The sequence below is a fragment of the Dermochelys coriacea genome, chromosome 7 (genome assembly GCF_009764565.3).
Source record: "Dermochelys coriacea isolate rDerCor1 chromosome 7, rDerCor1.pri.v4, whole genome shotgun sequence".
In the NCBI taxonomy this organism is placed as follows: Eukaryota; Metazoa; Chordata; order Testudines; family Dermochelyidae; genus Dermochelys; species Dermochelys coriacea.
The window spans coordinates 9,582,989-9,607,872 of record NC_050074.1 but is presented as its reverse complement, the minus strand read 5'-3'; the positions used below and the strand labels follow the sequence as shown (position 1 = coordinate 9,607,872).

The 24,884-nt window shown below is 37.9% G+C and overlaps 1 protein-coding gene across 1 annotated transcript in view; it reads right to left on the bottom strand.

Moving 5' to 3' along the window:
• Positions 1 to 4,030: 4,030 nt before the first annotated feature.
• Positions 4,031 to 24,884, bottom strand: part of LOC119858417 — a 42,386-nt gene continuing 21,532 nt past the window's right edge. The window contains exons 8-11 of the mRNA XM_043518638.1: positions 19,983 to 20,191; positions 18,918 to 18,990; positions 12,505 to 12,622; positions 4,031 to 4,274 (exon numbers count right to left, since the gene is read on the bottom strand). Coding sequence (XP_043374573.1) covers positions 4,079 to 4,274; positions 12,505 to 12,622; positions 18,918 to 18,990; positions 19,983 to 20,191 — 596 coding nt within the window. The 3' untranslated portion in view covers positions 4,031 to 4,078. The remainder of the gene's footprint in view (positions 4,275 to 12,504; positions 12,623 to 18,917; positions 18,991 to 19,982; positions 20,192 to 24,884) is intronic.

Here is a 24,884-nt window from a genome sequence, read left to right as displayed (position 1 = left end):
GTGGGCCTTCCGAGGTCCTACAAGGCTCAAAATCCAGACTTCCAAAACAAATTCAGATAAATGCTGGACAAGTCCATAGGTCCAGATCTAATGAATCTGAGGGTGCTGAGGGAATTGGCTGATGTGATTGCAGAGCCATTAGCCATTATCTTTGAAAACTCATGCAGATTGGAGGCGGTCCCGGATAATTGGAAAAAGACAAATATAGTGCCCATCTTTAACAAAGGGAAGGAGGAGAATCCGGGGAACTACAGACCGGTCAGCCTCACCTCAGTCCCTGGAAAAATCATAGAGCAGGTCCTCAAGGAAACCATTTTGAAGCACTTGGAGGAGAGGAAGGTGATCAGAAACAGTCAACATGGATTCACCCAGGGCAAGTCATGCCTGACCAACCTGATTGCCTTCTATGATGAGATAACTGGCTCTGTGGATATGGGGACAGCAGTGGACGTGATACATCTTGACTTGACTTTTGATACAGTCTCCCACAGTATTCTGGCCAGCAAGTTAAAGAAGTATGGATTGGATGAATGGACTATATGGTGGATAGAAAGCTGGCTAGAGTGTCAAGCTCAATGGGTAATGATCAATGGCTCGATGTCTAGTTGGCAGCCAGTATCAAGCGGAGTACCCCAGGGGTCAGTCCTGGGGCTGGTTTCATTCAAAATCTTTATTAAATTATCTGGATGATGGGATGGATTGCACACTCAGCAAGTTCGCGGATGACACTAAGCTGTGGGGAGTGGTAGATATGCTGGAGGGTAGGGATAGGGTCCAGAGTGATCTAGACAAATTGGAGGATTGGGCCAAAAGAAATCTGATGAGGTTCAACAAGGACAAGTGCAGAGTCCTGCACTTAAGACGGAAGAATTCCATGCACCGCTACAAGCTGGGGACCAACTGGCTAAGCAGCTGTTCTTCAGAAAAGGACCTGGGGATTACAGTGGACGAGAAGCTGGAAATGAATCAGCAGTGTGCCCTTGTTGCCAAGAAGGCCAATGGCATATTGGGCTGTATTAGTAGGAGCATTGGCAGCAGATCAAGGGAAGTGATTATTCCCCTCTATTTGGCACTGGTGAGGCTACGTCTGGAGTATTGCATTCAGTTTTGGTCTCCTGCCCACTACAGAAAGGATGTGGACAAATTGGAGAGAGACCAGCGGAGGGCAATGAAAATGATTATGGGGTTGGGGCACATGACTAATGAGGAGAGGCTGAGGGAACTGGGCTTATTTAGTCTGCAGAAGAGAAGAGTGAGGGGGGATTTGATAGCAGCCTTCAACTACCTGAAGGGGGTTCCAAAGAGGATGGAGCTAGGCTGTTCTCAGTGGTGGCAGATGACAGAACAAGGAGTAATGGTCTCAAGTTGCCATGGAGGAGGTCTAGGTTGGATATTAGGAAACACTATTTCACTAGGAGGGTGGTGAAGCACTGGAATGGGTTACCTAGGGAGGTGGTGGAATCTCCATCCTTAGAGGTTTTTAAGGTCAGGCTTGACAAAGCCTTGGCTGGGACGATTTAGTTGGGGTTGATCCTGCTTTGAGCAGAGAATTGAACTAGATGACCTCCTGAGGTTTCTTCCAACCCTAATCTTCTATGATTCTAAATGTCCTACCTCTCTCCTCCTTGCCCTTCCCCACACATTCAAAAGGAGAACATGGAAGGTAACAGACTGGAGGAAGACAGGCTCTGGATCCAAATAGCTGGAGCTCATTAATTAAGGGAGAATTTGAATTTTGAAAAATGCAGCCTCTCATTTTGGTTGTCTGGGTTTTTGTTTTGATTTAAAGTGAACGTGTAGCTTATGAAAATTCCCAGAGTATCCATCTTGCTGTGAAGCCTCCGCTCCCCAGAACAGATAAAGCCCAGGCAGCTGAAATTCAAGCTTCCTATAACAACTTACCAACATGCTTCCATGTTAACCTGGAGCGACCATCTCTAGACATGAAAGGTTAGTTCAGTCTTCATGGCTTACTCAGTCCTTGGTGAAAAGAAAAGGAGTACTTGTGGCACCTTAGAGACTAACAAATTTATTTGAGCATAAGCTCACGAAAGCTTATGCTCAAATAAATTTGTTAGTCTCTAAGGTGCCACAAGTACTCCTTTTCTTTTTTGCAAATACAGACTAACACGGCTGCTACTCTGAAATCAGTCCTTGGTCTATCTGCTGAGACTGAAAGCAAGGAGTTCAATTAAAGCGCCAGTGGTGACTGTGGTTTGTGCTTCAGATTAGCTGAAGTTTGCTATTTTACCCTTTCAGCAGGAGCTGCAACAAGCTGTTCACCAAAGGTCCAACTCATGATATACAAGCCCCTCTAGGATCACTTGGAATCGCTCCTGATGAGTTCACCAATGTGTGCACCTTGGGATGAAAAGCCAGCCAGAGAGATGAGAGAATCGCACAAAACCCTCCAGAAAATGACACGGAATGAGGCAAGTGTGGGAGCTAATAGAAAGACAAGAGTTTGTGAGCCCAGAAAAATAATAAAATGTTTAAGTCCTTAATTGTTTTGCTTAACAATTTCTCCCATAATTAAGCTTTCCAGAAGCTTATGAGTTTGCCAAGCATTGTCAATAAAATAGATCATGCACACGAGGCAAGTTTTCCAAGCCAACAAGCTCTAGTCTTAACATCAACACTCTCCAGTAAAATGAATCTACATGAAACATGAAATATTTATTAGGTATCAGTGGTCTCACAGAAACCTTAATGAAGACAGGTATCTTCTTACACTTTATCCAGTATGACAATACGTTGGCAAAACACATAGCTAACAACATGATGGTGAATGTCAAGTCTGAAACAATTATAGCAATTCACCACAATAATGGGTAGCCAGCGTGTGGACATATATTACTAATAAAAGTAATGACATCCATCCGCAATTATTTATGTTACAGTAACGTATGGCTGCCAAATGAAAAACAAATGACAAGGATTTGCAAGTGAATTCTTGCAAATAAATTTTCTTTAATCACAGAGGCTCAGCTTAAAAGTCCTCAGATGGGAGACTATATAAATGCAGAGTACTGTCATTATTATTGTGCCATACTTTACTGTCTCTAAACAATGAGCCTTATTCTATTGCCCATGCGGGTTTTTCCAATGATGTAATTGCATTAATCATTGGAATTATTATTGATTCATGTCAGAGAACTTGCAGTTCTCAGGAATTTTACAAAAACAAAAAAAGTTTCAGTAAAACTTTAGCTCACCTTTGCCTGACAAAGGGAAAAAAAGACCCCAAGAGTGCATATGCTTAATTTAAGCATTTGAATGTCCCCCATTCACTTCAATGGACTTTAAATCAGAGCCATTATATTTGCAAAACATAATTCTCTGTAAAATACATAATTTTCTGGCAGAGGAGTGTATGTGTGTGAGTGAGAGTGTGTTTGTGTGTATATATAAAAATACTGTGACAAATACATGAGTAAATATAAAATGGCAACATTCAGGATCAAATGCAATCAATTTATTTTGTGAGGTCACATTTAATATTCGGGAGAGAGGCGGGGGGAAGTTAAACAATTCACAGATGTCACTGATACAACATGAATAAAAAACACCCAAAAAAAGCATGCCGCACAGACCAACTAATGTTTGCTTTAAAAAAAATGTTCCCCTGTTAAACTAAATACCAGCTGAGGCCTTACCTGTTGTAAACTTACCTACATTCTTTTAAGTACTAACTTCACAAAGATTGAATGCAGAATGTAAAGTCTCAAAAACTTAGTGTAAATAAAGGATTACATACATTTTTCCTACAAAATTATTTCTAGACTAGATGAGTAGACCGGTCTTCAAACAACATTTTAAACAAGGAAGCACTGGTTTAACTACCTTATCTGTTTTCTGAAGTGTTTTATGCATAAACTTTTGAAAAGATATATTTTTATTTTATTTTATTTACATGTAAGTAACCCAATTCTGCGAGGAACTAAGAATTCTCTGGGTGCATCTGGGAGCATCTTCGCTTGTAGACTATGGTGAGAATCAGGATTCTTTCCTGTCTACTTCCCACTCTTGTGCTCATGCATTAGAAGTGCTACAACGAAGAAAGCTGCTCCGTTCTTTTCTACCACAAGCTTTGACCACCTTCTATGGCCAAATTGTGGCCTGTCATGTAATCTGAAGCTTCAGATGCCAGGTATACTACAGCCGCCTGCAAGTCTGTCACTTGAGCCAGCTTCCCAGCAGGAATATCTGTTAGCCAACACTGTACCAGAGGCTTCAGATCTTCAGAATGGATCAGCGGCGTGTCTACAATTCCCCTAAAAATAATACACGCACAGTTACATTTTTCATACATAGCACTTATAACAATAAAACAAATAATGATGGGAATACAAAATGCCATTGCGAAAAGAAAACCATGAAATAATAAAGTAAGATCCCAGTTTTCATAGGTGCTGGAACTAGTGGTGCCGGTTGTGCTGCTACTGCACCTCCTGGCTTGAAGTAGTTTCCATTATATACAGGGTTTACAGTTTCGTTCAATATCCCCACTGTACAAATTGGTCCAGCACCCCACCAATGTTAGACATCATGTAGCTCTGCTAAGGAGTTACAAACACAAACTTCAATCATGGCTGTCCCTTCCTGTCTTTCACTGTTGATAAATCGACTTAGCAGTTTCCTCTTAAAGAGAGCACTCATCGTTTGTATTGTTGGCTAACATAGGTGCCCCATTATCTTTGGTTACTTGCCAGAGTACCCAATTTACATTTTCCTATAGAAAACAAACATATCGTAGAAACAAAATGAGCACAACCAGTCTGTCTCTGCATTTTGGAAACGTGTTCCATTTACCAATTTCTTTTTCATCAATGCACAGCCTAATGTTACACAACATGTTTGCATACAGTTCAGAAACTGAAAACAGTCCAAGTTTCCATATGCCAAAATACCGAAAACAAAATCCAGCAGCACCTTTCACAGCACTAAATTCACTTTAAGATGAAAAGGGGGCAGGGAAAGGAAAAAGTTAAGAAAAATATGCCAAGTATAACCCCCCATTAAATAAACAGCATGACCAGTTAACAAAACGTGTACTAAGCTGGATTGTTTCACATGAATGAGCCAACTACAGAACGCATTAAAACTCTGCTAAGTTCATTTCCCTCACATGCCCTAAAAATGAGTGAAAACCGTAGAATGCACATTACAGTACTAATATTTGGCTGGCTTTGATGACTTTAACTAGCACTGATTTGTCATACTCCTCCTTAACAACATATTTGTATTTTGTGAAATGTGTCATTTTTTCAGTCGCTGAACAAATATATTTACATAACTGTATCTAACGAGGAATTACATTTAACTTCTCAGAAACGACAATAACTAAAACCTGAACTGCCAATTCCACTTCATTAGTGTGGTAGAAATGCATTCCAAACGTTAATAAAAATTCCAACATGCTGATAAATTAGCTCTTCTAAGGAGCATGTGACACCTTGGTTAACATATTCAACCTCAATTATATTTCTCTTCAGCACCCTGTTATCTGGAACCTTTGCTGGCAATCAGAGGTGCTGTTTTTCAGCGGGCCAATTTTCTAGATAATGTAGCTTATCAACACTGTGGGTAAACTTGCCAATGAAATCAGGCTGCACTGAACCACACACACTAATTGCATCTCTTTTTTATGCATATTTACAGACTGTCACTTCAAAGAAATCAGTGGCCCATTGAGGCACCCAGTTAGCTGGAAGAATTGCCTCTTGCAAATGAAAATTAGCAAACAAGCTAGTGATAAATATGAAATGAACAAAGTATAAAAATAATGTTTTGTTCTGAAACGTCATCATCCCAATTTATACTTCCAAGGAAAGAGATCCAAGAAACACACTGGATTCTGGGTATGCGATTTACCTTTTGTTTTAAAGGAAGCCTGAAATCTTCGATTTACTGCATTACTAGGTGGAAGGAATTCAGAATACCCCTAACATTTCCATTTTTAGTAACGGGACACACTTTAAATACCAGCTTTATTTTTGCTTGTAATTGTCAATAAAAACCATAACTATTCAGAAATGCTGAGCAAGGACAAATTGATTGAGCTCTCACAAAGTAATACAATAGAATAAATTCCAGTATAACTTGTAGACAGTCTACTTATTTCTCCTAAGCACAGTCTCCCTCCCACCTGTTTAGCACTGGTTTTCTGGAGAGAAAACCGGAGTTTTAGTGTAAAACTGGTGTATATCCACTGAATTCAACAAAGTTACTCTTGATTTACACCAAGCACTATATCTGTTGGCAAACATTCACAGGATCTGGTTCTAGGTTTCCATGCCTCTATAGTGTTTTGATACCCTAATTAGCAAACACCAGCATTTTTAAATTAGGGTTTTGTTTTACTAAGAAGAGGACTCAGATTAAGAAAAATAATGCATCATTCCCATATAAAGTAAAAATAATACATCTTAATAAAAATAATATATGTATATTCATCAACCAACTTCAAACAGATAACATGGAGACTAAATATAGTCAGAGCAAACTATAAATCATTGAACCAGTGCCTTCAGCTGCCCTTCCTTTAATTTTGTTTCAAGAGTAAGAGGTCTGATGAAAAAAATATTACAGGCAATTTTTATCGAGAGAAAAAGATGTAGCACACAACTTAAAGTTGCAAACACACATACTGATACTATAAATATTAAGCATGTCATTGATAGTACACATCTTCTGGGAAAGGCTTGGTGCCAAGTTGGGCAATTTAATGTTGTAGAACCCTTTTAGGCAGATTTTAGTTGGCTTCTAACCAGTTCCAGCAAAGACAAGTGCCAATGCATTAATTCCCTACCTCATCTAATATGCAGTGCTGGGCCTATCAGTACTTTCTGTTGCATGTCAATGTTTTATCAAACTGCTGGTTCCTTAAGGTTAGACATGAACATCAGTATTCATTGTTGATGTATAGAGCAATTTGACAGGTTTCAGATGAAGTGAGCTGTAGCTCACGAAAGCTTATGCTCTAATAAATTTGTTAGTCTCTAAGGTGCCACAAGTACTCCTTTTCTTAGAGCAATTTGAGACATTAAAAAACAAAAACAAAATACAATTGCCTAAAGCATCTCCACAATGAGAGTGAGTGGGAAAAATCATTTAACTGGAATTATGTGTGTTCAATCCCCATATGGGGGGAGGGAGGAACCTTCCCTCTCGGTGTAACTTGATTTCTTTCATATGAGTTATTAATCTGAATGAATTAAGTACACTCCACTTAATCAGAAAATGTTTAATCAGGAGATCCACTTAATTGGGACCTCTCTCAAGGAATTACATTTAAATCCAAAGATACTTAACAGCAATGACTGCTGCTTAATGGGGACAGTAATGCTGCTTAATTGGGAAGCCTTTGGGTGATATAGTGGTGCTTAGCTTTTTCCTATGCTGCAATCTCACACTACTTTTGTGTGTGTGTGTACTCCCCTAGCAATGGTTTGCACACCATCTATAATTGGGGCACATGTGGAAATTTTGATTTGCTTCACCACCTCCTGTACTCCTTTCAGACCAACTCTAGATACTGGGCATCTTATAGCTGCCTCTAGTCTAGACAGTAGCTCAGCCCCTCTTTCATTGCACATGGTGCCTCCTTCCTACTCCATACACCTATCCAATAACATGACAGGCTCTGTAGTGCCTTAGACTGCAGATGAAGCAGGAGATCATAAGCTTGAGAATCTTAATATCCCTGGAACCAGGGGTGATGGCGCTTGCACGGGATCCAGGTTAAGGAGCTTGAGGCACATTGGAATCTCCACAGAGCAAGGAGCTGACACATTCTGCTGGCGAAGCAGAACTTATTAGTCAAGGAGGCTAAATAGCTATGCATAGAGATGGTGTTAGTTGTGTGTGGAACCTGAGTTGTTGGGAAACTCAGGCCAGTTAGCTTCTACTGACATTGTTGACAAGGTCTTCAGAGAAAAGACAACAGAGAGTGTTACATGAGCAAGCCAGTGAGAGCACTGATTAGCACAGCTGATTAGTACAGGCTTACAGGCCTGGCCTACTGTGTTGCTATGCAAATCAGAAGCTCCGCAGGATATGGGCTTCAAATCAAACTTTAGAGGACACATCTGACCCCCAGATGACTGAGAATTTTGGTTCACTAGGGTTCAGATAATTCAGGTTTGACCATAGTTGCTGTTCAAGGAACTTAGAATTCAAGCTCCAGCTCAAATTGCCCTAACCAAATAGAGCACCAATCTGAAGTTCTCCCCCCTTTAAAAACAAACTGGAATGAAATTTTTTGGGGGGAGGGGTATGAATGCAATTCAAAATTTGCAAAATCAAGCACGCAATCAGGACATGCCAAAAAAGCAAAGATTCTCTTATAATGTCTACTCAGCCACATTGCATATGTGTAGTATTTTCTATCACTTGTGAAATAGAAAATGTCATATATTATTGATTGTTGTATTAATGCATGTACAAACATTGTCAAGGCAGCTTGATTAAATGGGGGGCACTGTCCCAGATAGAGTTTACCCCTACTGTCCCTCAGGGTTTCAGCTGAAAGAGGGCAGCTGTAAGTTGTTACCTGGACTCTATATAAGCCCCAGTGGTTGCTACCCAACTGAACAATTGCATCCATTTCTCATTCTGGTCTTGCCCTCTCACCTGCCAGTTTCGTCCAGTTTTGAGGATGTGCTGTTCTCCCATAGATCCTCAAATGAGAAGTTGCAACCATTTAATGCTGTTTCAACTCTCCTCTAGTTGGGCTTCCTGCCACCAGGACACTGGGCAGAAATTAAAAGTGGCCCAAGACAGGGTGAATGTAGCCCAGCATACAATGTGACCAATTAGGAGGCATTTGAGACACAAAACGTTACTAAAAGTTTCTCTTGAACTATTTTGCAATTTCCCCAACTATGGAATGCTCCAATTTTCATCACCTTCATGTAGCATCAATGCCAGTTTTTTGCACTAAAATAAGTAATAAATTTTAAGCATATGATTTGTTTAACTTTACATAATTAGCAATTTAGCTGCAAAATCAATCAACACAATATTTTATTCTCATGGGACATTAACACTTATCTTTCCAGTTCAGCAGCTATTAGGTATTGTATGTTGTGTCTACTGTTCTTGATGAAGATGGGTTAATTTAATGTGGAGTTTTATTTTTCCTCTCACTTTGTAGTGTCTGGGACAGATCTACTGGTGATCAGAGGAATTTTGTCACTGATTTCAGTGGTATCAGGATGAGGCCCTATGTTAATAATATCACTTGAGAGCAAAATCTAATATATTCATAAGATTCTGGCATGCAGTGTCAAGGGCTGATAGGTTTTTAACACTGCCAATTGGATAGCGCATTGGCTATTTGTGATCTGGGTTGGATCCAAACAAAATTTGTCTTGTGAATCTACAATCTAGGAAGGAACTTCTCTGTAACTCACTCTCCAACTTCCCCTATCCTCAGTATCCTTCCCAAAAAGAAAGAGGCTGTATTGGTGAATTATCTAAAATGTGAGGCAGGGACACCTGGTCAGCAAGAGAATTCAGAAATTCAATAAATTATGCAAAAATCCCTGCCATAACATTGTATGCACGGATACATTTTACATTGTATGCACTGCTGCTATGCTATGTTTTATATGCTCATTTACAAAAATAAATTGATGAAAGCTGACAAGAAAGGAAAAGAAAAAAAAGCGTGAATGTTGGCATGTTGAAAGAACGCTTGAGGTCAGATGTGACTATGTGGAGATACAAGGACACTGATATAGCCAGGATCCAACAAAGCACTTCAGCATGTTCCTGATTCCAGAACACATCACCGTTCAGGAAGAAGGATGGACTCAAGTTTGTGCTTGCAAGCTTTCCTGAAGTGGGACCCAAGTGCTCCACTATAAGCATCCGACAGTTCCATTGACTTCAGCAGGAGTACTTGTCAGCTTAAAATAAAGCACATGCTTAAGTGCTTTGCTGAACTGAGGCCTATGTGCACATTTCTGGGGTTCCATGGGGTCCTTTTATTGAAATAGTTGCATGTTATAATAAAGTCTATATGCCAGGTTCACTTCAGCATTCAGGTAGATCTTTAAAACTGGACCAGACCCTTACTCTTCCACCCAGCAAAGCATTCAGCATCGTCAGTGGGCCTATTGCCCCAGAGAGGAACCGGGCCTGAAATTGTGAAGTGCTGAGCACTTAAAAATGAATGCAATGGGAGCAGAAGATGCCCAGCACCTTTCAAAATCAGATTGTGAGCTAGGAATGGAAGATTTGACTCATGGGGATTGTGTGAACATATCTGTGGACAGGCCAGAACCTTTCTTTAATGTACAGAATGAGACTGAAATATGTATTCCACATTTCCATGTCAGCGGAGAAATGAATTTGAATATCCAGTCATTGAAATGAACACAAGTGCATTTGAGTTCAACATGCAGTTTTTTAAGTACGTGCAAGTGCCAGCATGTATGTATCAAGAGCTCCCTACCTTGTACATTGTTAATAATAATCCAAGAAAATCATGGACAATATACGCCTGATCCGAACCCCATTGAACATAATGGAAAAACTCCTGTTGATTTGAGTGGGCTTCCAGACAGACCATATGTGATTATCAAATATTCATAACTAGTATGCCTAAACCAGGGTTCCTCAGGTATAGCAAAAGCTCTTTTCCTCACTGAGCATTGGCAGCCTTCAATGAACAAAAGTCTCCCTTATTACAATAGGATTCCCATATAGAGAGAGTTTGAAGGTGTGGGACCAAAAAGTCTAGGATGAGTAAGAATTATTAAAATTAAATCCAGTTTTGGTTAATGATAGAAAAAGAAAATCCTCTGAATGGATTTTTCCCTTCTAAGCATCAGTATACCTTTTCTCCATTTTCAGACAACTCACAGCTAACATGAAGTTTTACTATACTCTCTGCAAAAATGTTTTTATATATACATAAAATGAATATATATATATATTTATTTTCATTCCTGCAAAATTTCCTGCAAAAAAAGTTACCCGTTGAGCTGAAATTTCTCCTGCTTGTTAAATAAGTATAGTTAACAAGCAGCAGAAATTTCAGCCCAACAGGTAATTTTTTGCAGGAAGTTTTAAACACCCGAAAGCTTATAACGTAAGTGCTTCTTTAACCGCGGTTATTCTGAATGTGACACTAATATTCCAGCTATATTAATAAAGGGTACCAATATATTTCTCAGCCAGAAAGTATATTGAAACATGACCAATATTTTCTGATTCTGGTGAGCCCCAGGAGCTCCAACCTGTATATAAAAATTAATTCATTGCAGCTAAAAGCCTCTCTGCTTCCTACCTCTATTGTTAACACTAGGTCTGCCTTGCCAGTTCTTGCTACAGCTTTGCTAACTTCATTCAGTCCTCCTGGCCCTGGAAGCTGGTGTAGAGTCACTAGACCTAGACACTGGATCAGCAATGTTGAGCTGTTGGTACTGGTGTGAGTAAATCCTAGTTCAGAAATAGGATGTTATTTAAGTAATCTGTGGATTACAATGAGCTAAGAATGGAATTACAATTATTATTAGTAGTAATATATAAATAAATAATAAATAATAATAATAAACAGAGCCAGCATACAGAAGTAAAGACCAGATTAAGAATCAAAATAAAGATATTTGCAATTGAACTCTGTGATATTTTTCTCCTCTTTATGGATTAAAATATTTAACTTGTTTTTCTTAATTTCATGTACATCATATTTTCATTATTACAGTTAAACTTCTGGGTTAAAATCCTTCACTTCTTACTCTGATTGGCTTCAGTGGTCTAAGGAATTTGACCACTCCCAATTAATGTCATCCACTTGAGTTTTTGCTCAGTATTAACTTGCACTGAAAATTGCATAATAAAGAGTGTGCGAGAGAGAGAGAAAGAGAAAAAGTGTGTGAGGGGGAAAAAAAAAACTTTGCTTCATGTTATTAAAAGAACAAAAACAAATAAACAACATAACCCAAAACCCCCTACATCTTTAAGATTTCAAAAATTAGGTAAAATGTAACTTGTAATGAATACTTTTTGAAAAAATTACACCTAAAAATCCTGTAATTGCCAGAGCTGAACAGTGTCTCAATTACAGCACTACAATACGGCTTTTAAAGTGTCTGTATATTTGTCTGAAGTAAAAGAAAAAAAGAAAAAGAAAAGGAGAAGCATTGTCTATTAAGTGTCAAAAGCCTTTTCTTAAACCACAGAAGGCTTGGACAGAACTAAGGAAATTTTCATCTGGAAGAGAAATGTGAAAAATGACCCTTCACGTTATTGGAAAACATATTATCAAATGCTAAAACCTTTTCTCAAATCCCTCAATATACACAGCCATGGAGAACACTTTGGTTATAGTGATTAAACCTTTGTTAAACAGAAGACAAAATAAAAATGGATGCAATCCACCTGCTAATTAGCAACTTTGTTTTCCTAGATTTTCTTAATTTGAGCAGTGAACACTTCTTATAACATTTCATTTTTTCTGTACTTTATAAAATGAGACTACATTTTACTTACGGGGAAATGCAGTTGACTCTTACTCCCCTGTCAATCCATTCAGTTCCTAATGTCTGTGTTAATTTTACGACCCCAGCTTTTGAGGCGTTGTATGCTAACTGCTTCTGCGGGTGAGGCACTAGAATAATTCAGAAATACGAAATATTGATTTTTCACATATTAATATGCACAGGGAAGCTAAAAATCACAACATGGACAGATGAACTAGCTGCCCTTTCCCCTGATGTTTGGCAGGTAACATGAAGGAATTCTAATATAGCAAATCCCTACATCTATATTTTTCCTAATATAATATATTCCATCTAATATTTTTGCATTAACAGCTGAAAGATTGAAGAGAAAATGAAGAAACAGCAATAAAACAGACTGCAGATTTTAGAACTACAAAAAATAGATATTACAAAACATACTCAAAATATTTGGCTGTATCGCATAAATATAAACATATGCACAAACACATACAATTTTTATAATACACACATACAAGTAACTGCCTGAAACAAGTTATTCTGCTTAATTTATAACCTCTCTCTATTATCTAATCAGGTGTTTGTGGGGTTGTGAATGTGTGTGTCCAAAATTCAGATGATCTACCACTTTCAAAATCTGAAGCCTTTGAAAATGTTTCACAGATGTCACATGTCAGTCAAAGGAAAATGATCGGCTTGTTAATTACAATGTTCAAGCTTGCTTCTGCTGGGTGTTCTGTTAGTTCTATCCCGTCGCTGAGCTCTTCCAGTGTTTCAAGGACAAACTACTTTAGAGTAGAACCTCAGCTGGTGTAAATTGTCATAGTGCCACCAAAATCAGTAGAAGTCAATTCCGCTCTTGCAATTTACACCCGCTAAGGATCTGCTCCTCAAGTATTTTTAGCTACCTGGCTTCCATTCTGACCTATTTAAACAAAGTTGTTAAAAAAGCAGTGAAATCTAAACATGTGCATTTTAATATTAAATATTACTGACCTGTAATTCTTTTTTTACTGAGGGAAATCAGTACTAAATACCATTAATGAGGTAAAAAAAACACAGTGTCTGGTATTAAAGTGTTTTAAAGGTAGTTGTACTACTGAATTTTTGTAAGGTGTATTAGAATATCAAATTGGTTTTAGTTTCATGTGACTACTGGCATGAACCATATAATACAGGTAGGAAAATTCAGTAAACTAACAAGGGTTGAAAATGAGCATTAAAACAGCTTAGCTAGCAATTTTATGTCACCCTTATAAGTACCAGATTCACCCAAGAGTTCTGAAGGAACTCAGATAAGAAATTGCAGAACTACTAAAAGGTTTGCAACCTATCATTTAAATCAGCCTCTGTACCAGATAACTGGAGAAAAGCTAATGTAATGCCAATTTTTAAAAATTTTACCAATTTTTACCACTCAAGAAAGAGCTCTTTAAATAAGAGCTTTTTTAAAAAAGGCTCCAGAGGTGATTCTGGCAATTACAGGCCCATAAGTCTAACTTCAGTACCAGGAAAACTGATTGAAACAACAGTAAAGAACAGAATCATCAGACGACAGATGAACATAATATGGTGGAGAACAGTCAACATGGCTTTTGTAACGAAAAATCGTGCCTCATCAATCTATTAGAATTCTTTGAGGGTGCCAACTAGTATGTGGACAAGGGTGATTCAAAGGATATACTGCACTTGGACTTTCCAAAAGCCTTTGACAAGATCCCTCACCAAAGGCTCGTAAGCGAAGTAAACAGTCATGGGATAAGAGGGTAGGTCCTCTCATGGATCAGTAACTGATTAAAAGATAGGAAATAAAGAGCAGGAATAAACGGTAAGTTTTCACAGTGAAGAGAGACCCCAAGGGTTCTGTACTGGGACCAGTGCTGTTCAACATGTTCATAAATAATCTGGAAAAAGGAATAAACAATGAGGTGGCAAGGTTTGCAGATGATACAAAATTACTCAAGATAAATAAGTCCAAAGCAGACTGCAAAGAGTTACAAAAGGATCTCACAAAACTGGGGGATCGGGCAAGAAAATGGCAGGTGAAATCCAGTGTTGATAAATGCAAAGTAATGCACATTGGAAAACATAATCCCAACTTTACATACAAAATGATGGGGTCTAAATTAGCTGTCTCCACTCAAGAAAGAGATCTTGGAGTCATTGTAGATAGTTCTCTCACAACATCTGCTCAATGTGCTGCAGCATTAAAAAAAAGCTAACAGAATGTTAGGAACCATTAGGAAAGGGTGAGATAATAAAAATCTCATAATGTCACTGTATAAATCCATTGTACGCCTACATCTTGAATACTGTATACAGTTCTGGTTGCCCCATCTCAAAAAAAAGATGCACTGGAATTGGAAAAAATATAAAGAAGGTCAACAAAAATTATTAGGGATGTGGAACAGTTTCCATAGAAGGAGAGATTAAGAAGACTGGGACAGTTCATCGTAGAAAAGAGATGACTAAGTGGGAATATAATAAAGGTCTATAAAATAATGAACAGTGTGGAGAAAGTGAATAAGGAAGTGTTATTTACCCCTTCACATAACACAAGAACCAGGGGTCACCCAGTGAAATTAATAGGCAGCAGATTTAAAACAAACACAAGGAAGTGCTTCTTCACACAAAACACAATCAACCTGTGGACTTAGTTGCCAGGAGGATGTTGTGAAGGCCAAAAGTATGACTGGCTTAAAAAAAAAATTAGATAAATTCATGGAGGATAGGTCCGTCAATTTTTATCAGCCAGAATGGTCAGGGATGCAATCCCATGTTCTGGGTGTTCCTAAACCTCCGAATGCCAGAAGCTGGGACTTGACAACAGGGGATGGATCACTCCGTTATTGCAGTGTCCTTTTCATTCTCTCTGACACCTCTGGCATTGGCCACTGTCAGAAGACAGGATACTGGGCTAGATGGACCATTGGGCTGACCCAGAATGACTGTTTTTATGTTCTCACTTCTCCTATACTCCAGGACTTGCATTTATCCTCTAAACCCACTGTTTATAAATGTTGCAACTTAAAGTATTGGAAAAGGCCGGTAAATAAAGAACAATATTGTTGGATTATGCAAAAACACTGAAATGACATAGGCTCCAGTTCTTCAAACACTATAGCACATTTAAATGTATGCATGTGAGTAGGGCCATTGACTTCAATGTGACTTCTCATGTACTTAGATTTGAGAACTTGTGTGTGTGTAGCATTGGGAGAGAGCAGGACATAGCTAATAGTTCCTCCTCTTTCTGAATGCATTAAAGATTTGAAAGGTCCTTCATTTGTCAGATAATGCATTGTGTAGTTTGAAACCCAAGTCCATTCCATATATTATTTTTTTCCAAAACAAAATAATTAGGATTTTATTAGAGGAAATATTTCTCCTTTCTCGCTCTTTTTTTTATTTGGGGTGTGTGTGTGTGTGTGTGTGTGTATGTATCACACCACAGATGCAGCACTCCATGTGGGCCATTGAAATAGAGTGGAATATAATTCCTTGATTTATTGCCGTACACCAGCTCCAAGTTATGTACAACTGTAGTAGTTAACCTTGTCACCTCACAAAAGCAGTCATTGCTAAACTTTCCCAATTTGTCTGTTTGTAACAAATAACTTGGAGTTTCCTAAGAGGATAAGGGCTTTTGCATCTTCCTCAATCAAGGCATTGCAGTTTTCAGTGTGCACAAACTAAAACAGAGATTTGCTGTAAGATGTTGGAATCTGCCTGCTGATTTTGGGACAGAAGCTCATTAGATATTTTCTAGAGTTCCTTCTTCTAAATGCGTCTCTCTTTACAGAAAGGGTTAAGGAAAGCAATTTAGAAGATGAAATATACACCTCCTGAAACACTTGGCCCCTCTTAATTGAAAGCACTCAAGAGCGAGCCAAAGGGTGTCACAAAGTGGATGGCTTTCACAGCGCTACTGTTTTTGCACTAAAGTATATATTACCAAATCCTGTTCTCCTTACTTCTGCTGTTATCTTCAGCTGGACTGCTCATGTGTACAAAGACAGAATTTAGCACACACACACACAATCAAAAATTGACTAGAGCATCTTTATAAATGAAAAGATTTATCTTCAGCCCAGTGGAGAACACTTTAGAAAAGGTCACTTCTCTTACCGCTCTATAGGAGTGGGGCTGGGAGAAGGGGGCTAATTTCCCTACTGTTTCACAAATTCCCTACTGTTTTGCATATACAGGGGGAAATGTAGGTAAAAATGATACCAATATCGGCTGAGTTATATTTTTAATATCTAATACAATGGGATTGCTTCTTTGCTCAGTGATTGGGGGCATTGTTTCTTTGCTCAGTGATTCCACCCTGCCCTTGATACAGGCATGTAACATTATACATGTTAGAGGATAAACCCTCTTACCACCAGAGATAGTCACTGCAAAAAAATAGGGATCTTAGCTACACCTGGATAACTCAGAGTAACTCCATCTGCTCTCTGTTACACTGGCATATATCTGGAATACCTCTGGTGAAGCCACTGGAGATACTCAAAATTTATACAGGCAAAACTGAATGCAGAATCTCAGCTTGATTATATTAAACTATTTTAGGGAAATATATCTGGGAAACCACAGTCAAAATTCTATCCAATAGGATTAATTCCCCTGAGTTTCTCCTCTGCTCATTTTGTTGTATCTACCAAAGAGAAATCAACCTACGAAAAATTATCCAGTATTTCTAGAAACATTCCATACTATGCCAGTTGGCCAACATACTTAAATAACCGAACGACATATTTATTTAACATTCAGCAGATGGACACGATATGAACATCATGATTTTCAGTTATACTTTTAGAACTATTCGGCGGGGGGAGGGGGTTAATGCCAAGATTCAAACAGGTTCATGAAGTAAACACGTTCCATCTCGTCTTAATGACTGGTCTCACTAGGCCCACTTGGATTAACATTCTTTGACATTTAAGTGTACTCCTGCTGCCTTTCACAAGATATTTTCACTTTAAAAAAACTCTTTTATATTTCAGTAAAGATTTCTAATTGTGATTAACGTACTTCAGGGCCAGATTGTCAACTGCTGTAAATGGACAACCAAGCTGCGCTGACTTACGCCAACTGAGAATCTGACCCTCAGTTTGCAGTTTCAGTAAGATAATTGTAATTTAAATATTCTCTCTGGAAATATCACTCATTTATTTAAATAAGGGACAGCACTTTTGAACAACAAAAATAAGAGAGAGAGTGGCATTTTAACACTCAGAAGAGCAAATCCTCAGCTGATGTAAAGCCAAGGATTTACATCACAGCTGTTGCCTAACATTCTGTAGTGTCTAAATCTACTATTAAGCCTTGTATTGTTGTTGCTATTATTCTAATATAAATTGTGGTAGCACCTCGGCACCACAGGCACGTACTAGGACCCCATTGTGCTAGGCACTGTATAAAACACATAACAAGTTTAAAGCTTTGAAGTTCCGTTTTTATTTTTGTTTGTGCAATTTGCAATTCTCCATACTTGGGGAAAGGGACTACTCTTGTGTTTAACCATAAGTAAAACAGCTGGTAATGTCATTTGTAAAAAGATTAACAACATTATAAATGCATTTTTGAAGAAATATTTAAAGTTACTATGTAATAAACTGAACAGAATGTCATAGAATGTCAGACTGGGCACAGTAAAAAATAAATGTTATTCCCAAGGAAAATAAAAAGACTGAATATTTATGTAACATTCAGCAGATGGAGATGATATTAATATAGGGGTTTTCTGTTGTACTTTTATAGCTACTAGATTTTCTTGTCTAACTTGGTAACTGAAGGCACCATTTGATTTTTGGATTAGGACAATACTGCGACAGATGTCCAGACCAATAAAATAAATTCCTAAAGGACTATGCTTAATTTGTGTAATTGATCAATTTTTGTTACATGGGCTTCAGTTCACCAGCATGTAACTGCTTCCCAGATTAGCTCAGCAGTTGGGATTTCGTTCCATATGTTCCAACAATAGTTTATTGGCTCTTTGATGACACTGCTGATACAGCAGTGTTAGTGGAGACGCCTGTTGGCGACATAATGAAATAGAACAACTGGTATTGCAGTTAAGGGAAGAGTGAAAAGCTTTTGGATAGACTGTAAACTCTAGCAAGGCACAGTTTTCGGAAATGTCATACATTGTGCTCAGATTAAGGGAGTTACACCAACATGTTTCTTCCATAATTAATGTGTCAGACTCAAGGAGGGTAACTCCACCTTTTCTATAAAAAAGTAATATGTGCTCTAAAACATGGAGGACAGATAAATGTTGAAAAATTATATCATAAAAATTTTGTAGTACATTTTCCCCTAATACAAAATGTCAGTGATTTACTCCTTCCCAGTACAGGTTTAATTGATTCAAATAGCATTGGTAGTAATTAAAATACGGATTCTAAAGCACAACTGTTAGATATCATCACTCACCTATTAAACTTGCCATAGATGCTGTGTTAATTATCTTCCCATATCCTTGCTTCAGCATAATGCGGCCTGCAGCCTATGACAGAAATTAAAGGAAAGACCAGTGACCCCTTTTGTGATTGTGCTAATAATTACATGATAATAAATTAGTCTTCACTTTTCAGAAGAGTTTATGGATTTTTTTTAAAGTGCACAATGTAAAAATTTGATATAAAATGGCTGATGCAGAAAAATTTCTATTGTCATTTTAATTCAGCTACTGTGTTGCCAAAATTTTCAAAAGGTGAGTAGTAATATTGTATTGGGAACTCCAACTGATATCCCACAAAAGGGTCTGATCTTCAGGAAGTTTTGAGCACCCGGCCTCTGAAAATCAGGTCTCTTTTTAAGGCGTCTCACACTGGACACCCAATAATTACTAACTACTTTTGATAATCTTGGCCTAAATGTATACCTGATTCACAGTGTCAGCAGAATTTAATTTTTATTTTTTTTATAATTTCAACAGATAATATCAATGGTTATTTTTAAGCATTTTAATTTTTTTATCTATTTAAATTTTCACAGTTGAAAAAATGCTTAAAACTGATAATGGTGTGCAATTTTTATTTAGTTAAATTTCCCAAGATGTGGGAAATTATGGGGGGGAGTCAGACAATTATTTAATGACAAAAGACATGGAAATATAAAAAAGTTAAAGCTTGATAACCATTAAAACACAAATTGTCAACATCACATGTCAAAATACACAAAGTAAATATCCTTCAACTCTAAGTAAGTTCTTGGGCAGCATTTTTCTTACTTTGCCTAGCTGTGAATTTCAGTTGTTATGGATGGAAATATTTTTTCATCAGTTTGCATTTGTTTGCTGAAATCGACATTTACTGACAAAAATCTAATGTGGCCAAGCCTACGGATACATAGACAAACTGTTATTAACACCCACCAATATACGTTTGATTTTATGTTGATAATTAGCAACAAGAATATTATTAAACCTCTGGGTAAGTCAAATGCTCAGAAAACAGCTACATTTCTGTGGAAAATAGTACAGATCCTCATACTTACTTGGCAGCACAAAAACAAGCCTCGTAAATTAACGTTAAAAGTTTTGTCCCATTCTTCTAGTGAAGTATCTTCACTTGCAGAATTCATGTTAATTCCAGCATTGTTACAGGCAATATCAACTGTGCCCCACCTAGCTACAATCACATCCAGAATCCTTTGCACATCTTCAGGTTTGCTTACATCTGCTGCCAATGCAATGCTTTTTATCCCTAGATTAAAATGAGATTGATAAAACAAATACAGGCATTCACAGAAAACAAGGTATCCTTTCTTGTGTAACTAGTTACTAATTCTTAAAACAAACAACAACAAAACCAGTTTAATCACCACTCCACTGATGACAGCAAATTATATGCTATTAATGGAAGCATGATGCATTGGGAAATGAATCTTTTAAAAAGTTTTTAACTTTAACTTTGGTAGACTGCACTTACTGTAGTCTAATACACAATCAACTTATTTAAAATCAGAGTTCTGACTCTCCAGTTGAATGAATCTTTGAATACTACACCATCTTCTGTTCAAAAGTTTAACTGCAGCTTATCAACTAAAGTGATGGTCATTCCAACAATTCTCTAAGTGCTATGGATCAAAGTGTATCTCTTTCAGATGACAGTTATTAGCTCATAAACAAGACAAAACAGAGGAATATTTTATCTGTTGTGCTACAGATGTTTTTACAGTGAACCCCAGATGCCACTGAAATCAAATAAATTTGTCAGCCAAACTGATTCTAAACATCAGGTTTTTAGAGTTTGGAGTGTACGTATTTCTTTAATGTGTTATAGTGTATACAAAAGCCATCCAGAACTATAGCTGTGATTTAAACATGAAAATCTAAATATTCAAAATTATGGTGCTCATAGTAACTAATTCGGTGCCATCGCAGCTACACATTAAAGCACAAAAGTTAATGTAATTAGTAAATAGCTGTAAAAGTACCCTATGGATGTGAAATGTGACTGTTAAATAAATCAATAACTTTGCATATCTTGCCTTTTGCACATGTACAATCTCAATCAAAAATTATTCCAATGCAGATGTTGCATTTCATGTTTTATTACTGCATATGCTAGAAAGTTGATTTTAAATAAAATGTGAAACCTTATTTTTTCTAAGGCTCCAATCCAACGGAGCACCTGAAGTCAATGAAACTACAGACTTGCTTAACATTAAGCATATGCCCAAGTGTTCTGCTTGACTGGGAATTAATTCACAGGAGGGTAGACAGCCTTTATAATTATAGCATAGATCAGTAGTCTATGAGGAAGAAACAATGGACAGGGAAGAAATTATATATTATAAACAGGATCATAATAGATCTGCTCTCGTGTGGTTTATTAATAAAAACAGGAAATAGTCAATAACTGAAAAATGAGCCATATAATATGTCAAAAAGGAAAATGCCTAGTCTTTTCCCAAGAAAAAATGTCATAATATATGTCTTCTGAAGCATTATAGGAAAGCCCCAGAGTCTTTTGGGGGTGGGGCGGTGCAGGTGGCAAAAAGCTGCACCCTCCTGTATATATATATATATATATATATATATATATATATGTGCATGGTAATCCCACACTAGGAGTCTGGATGCCTATGCCCCAGAGCAAGGCGTGAACTGGGAGGAAGATCAGCATTCTGCCACCAAACTCACCTGTGGGCCTGATCCAGTAAGCACACACAGAGCTTGCCAGATCAGATCAGGCCACCAGAGATGAATTTACACACAAGAACATAAGAACGGCCATATTGGGTCAGACGAAAGGTCCATCTAGCCCAGTATCCTGTCTTCTGACAGTGGCCAATGCCAGGTTCCCCAGAGGGAATGAACAGAATAGGTAGTCATCAAGTGATCCATCCCATCACCCATTCCCAGCTTCTGGCAAACAGAGCCTAGGGATACAGTATTCTTTTATACAGTGTATGTGATAAATACACTGAAAATAATCAAAATTATCTAACATTTCCATCTACTCCTAAACTGTCTTCTAAGCGTGTAAATAATTGGTGTTCCTATAATCTTTTCATTGTTTTTATTAACTTTATAGGCAAACATGGGTATAAGTGTGTAACAAATTTTGGCTTTTTCTTCCCCTCTAATGAATACATCACATCTAAAGAGGAGCAGATCAAAAAAAATAGAAAAGTGGGAATTTAAAAACAGCATTGGCTTCTCAGAATGTTGTCATTTTGACTTTTTTCAACATATTGGATAATGGGAAAATGTTGATGTGCTATAATGCTTGCCAAAGCCCCCATAAAACTGATGAAACTTTGCATTGACATCGACAGGTTTTATGACAAATTTTGCTGAAAACTCAAAAATCCAAAAATGCTGACCAGCTCCATCTGTATATCTGCTTTTGTTTCTATGCTAACAGACTTGGTCCATTAGTTGACGAAGTAGAGTCTTATGCTTTTAGGTCCAGAAATCTGCCTTTCAGTTCATGCATATGACCCAACAACCAGGCTATTCATTCTTCATACACCTTGGTGCCGATGTGCTGTGGTGCCAAAAATATCTCCATTGAGGAGTAGCTGGTACCCTACACCACTGTCCATTGACCTGTGTTGGTTTGTCTCAAACCTTAATATATAGGTAGCAAAATGTAAACATATTTCTGTGTTATCACTAGTCCTGCAATCCAATCTGTGGAGATGGACCTCTGTGCCTGCATGGAGTCTGACTGACTGCACTGGAAATCCAGCCACATTGATAAGATTGCAGAATCAGGGCCTTATCTTGTATTCATAGGTAGAAAGAAGATTTTTTTTTCCAGAGTTCACCCTATTTTACCCTACACAGAATTTCATCAAGTTCATTTTCACCTCCTCTTTTTTGCAAGATTTCAGCATCCCGACTCCCACCCGCAGTGATACGTTGCTAGAGTTCTTTTTCCCCCGCTACATAAAATAAAAGTGTTTCACAACAAAATGAATAATATTTTTGCTGCAATGTAGTGATTGTGGAGAATAGATAATAATAATTACTGTACCTTATCAAAGTCACACTTAAATCAGGAAATTAAATAGCTAACATATGGGTCTGATCTTCCATTGATGCACCCGTGTAACTCCCATTAAAGTTAACAGGACTTGTGCACATACTTCAGTGAGAGAATAGTCCCCCTATAGGATCCAAGCATCACATCAAACAATTCAGAAATTCTGCTTTCCCCAGGTATGTATCCCCAGCTGCCGTTAATGCTAATGGGAGTGATATGTGAGCATCTAGCAAAGGACTGAAATGTGGTTTCTCATTAAAAATAGCTTACCAAATTTAGCCACTACTAATCAAATCCATTAAATTGCTCTAGTGCCTGAAAGGGCAAAGAAACTGGACTTTTCCCTCTTAAAATAATATACTAAAAAGAAAATTAAAGAGTTAGAAATATAGTCTTAAAGTAGTATCCGCGTTCTGAGCCTATATATCCAAGACAATTCAGAGCTAAAACCGTCTATTTAAGTCCTGATGCAGATGTTTGTTGAGATGAACAATTTCAGGCACCTAAATCAGTCCCCATTGATTCTGGTCATTCAACACACATGAAGGCAATGGGACTTCTCCGATGCACAGAGTTAGTCATGGGAGTGTTTGCAGGATTGGGGGCCTTAAATTGTATGTTATGAGTCAGTTTATTGCAGAATTCTCTCAAAGCCCTAGATACGGCATGTATAATGTCAACAGACTCCAGTCGTCGGTGGGCAGGATCGAACCTGGGACCACTAGAGCTAAATGCATGAGCCTCTCCTGCATGAGCTAAAAGCCACATGGCTATTAGCCAAGGCTGAAGCAGACTCATCAATCTCTAGCTGGGTTAGATGACACTAGAGGAGGACAGAGTGCCATATGAAGCAGACATGGGTTACACATGCACTGAACTTGGAACAGTTTTTTCTGCAACAGTGGATAAACTTTGCAGAGTTCATGGAAACAGCTTTCAGGATAAACCAGCCAAAGAGACTGTTGCAAAGGAGTGAAGCACTTGATTTAGTCCTCTGTAGCAGTGACTGTCTTGTTATGTGTGTGTATAATGCCTAGCACAAGCCAAAGATTGGGATTGCCATGTTTCTATGTCTAAAACTCATTCTGGGGTGATGGCACCATTAATGAAGGCAGCAAAATGTTCCTTGATACAGAATACACAAACTGCACAAATGTAAAGAACTCTTAGGAGTGAAACCCACATTGAAAGACTCTGAAAAGATCAATCAGGTGATGATGCAGGGCAGTATTTCTCAACCTTTCAAGTTAGTGACCCTTTAATTTGAAATCAAAAACTGCCATGACTCCCTTACACTTACTATAAAAATAAAAGTGAAAAACGTGAAAAAGTGAAAAACCCATATAATTTACGCGAGAACAGAGCTGGTCAGAACATTGTCAATTAAATGTATTTTAATCGAAATATTGTTTCATCAAAGCCAAAAATGTTTAATGGAGACATATTGATTTTCATAGGATCATAGAATATCAGGGTTGGAAGGGACCTCAGGAGGTCATCTAGTCCAACCCCCAGTTTTGAAGAAGTTTTCAGTGGAAAGGTTACTGGGGTCCAGGATGGACTCTCAGGTCACTTCTGAGAGAGAGAGAGAGAAATTGAAAACCTGACCATTTTGATCCAAAAATGGACACGGACACAATTCAGTTTTACAAAAACTTTTTAAAAAATTGTTTTCATTCCATTGCAGATCGGAAACAAATGTCAAAACTTTCAAGTTGTTGCAAAACAGAATTGTCATCCTCAAACCAGTTCTGTTTTAAAGGTTGACAGTGAATTCTTTACCTTAAAGGGCAAGGATGTGCAGGGAGTGAGAGAGATGAAGTTTTTTTCTTTGCTTTAGATTGTAATAAAAAAATGACATGCCTTACTACCACTCTGATTGCTTTCTGTGAACCCCCTA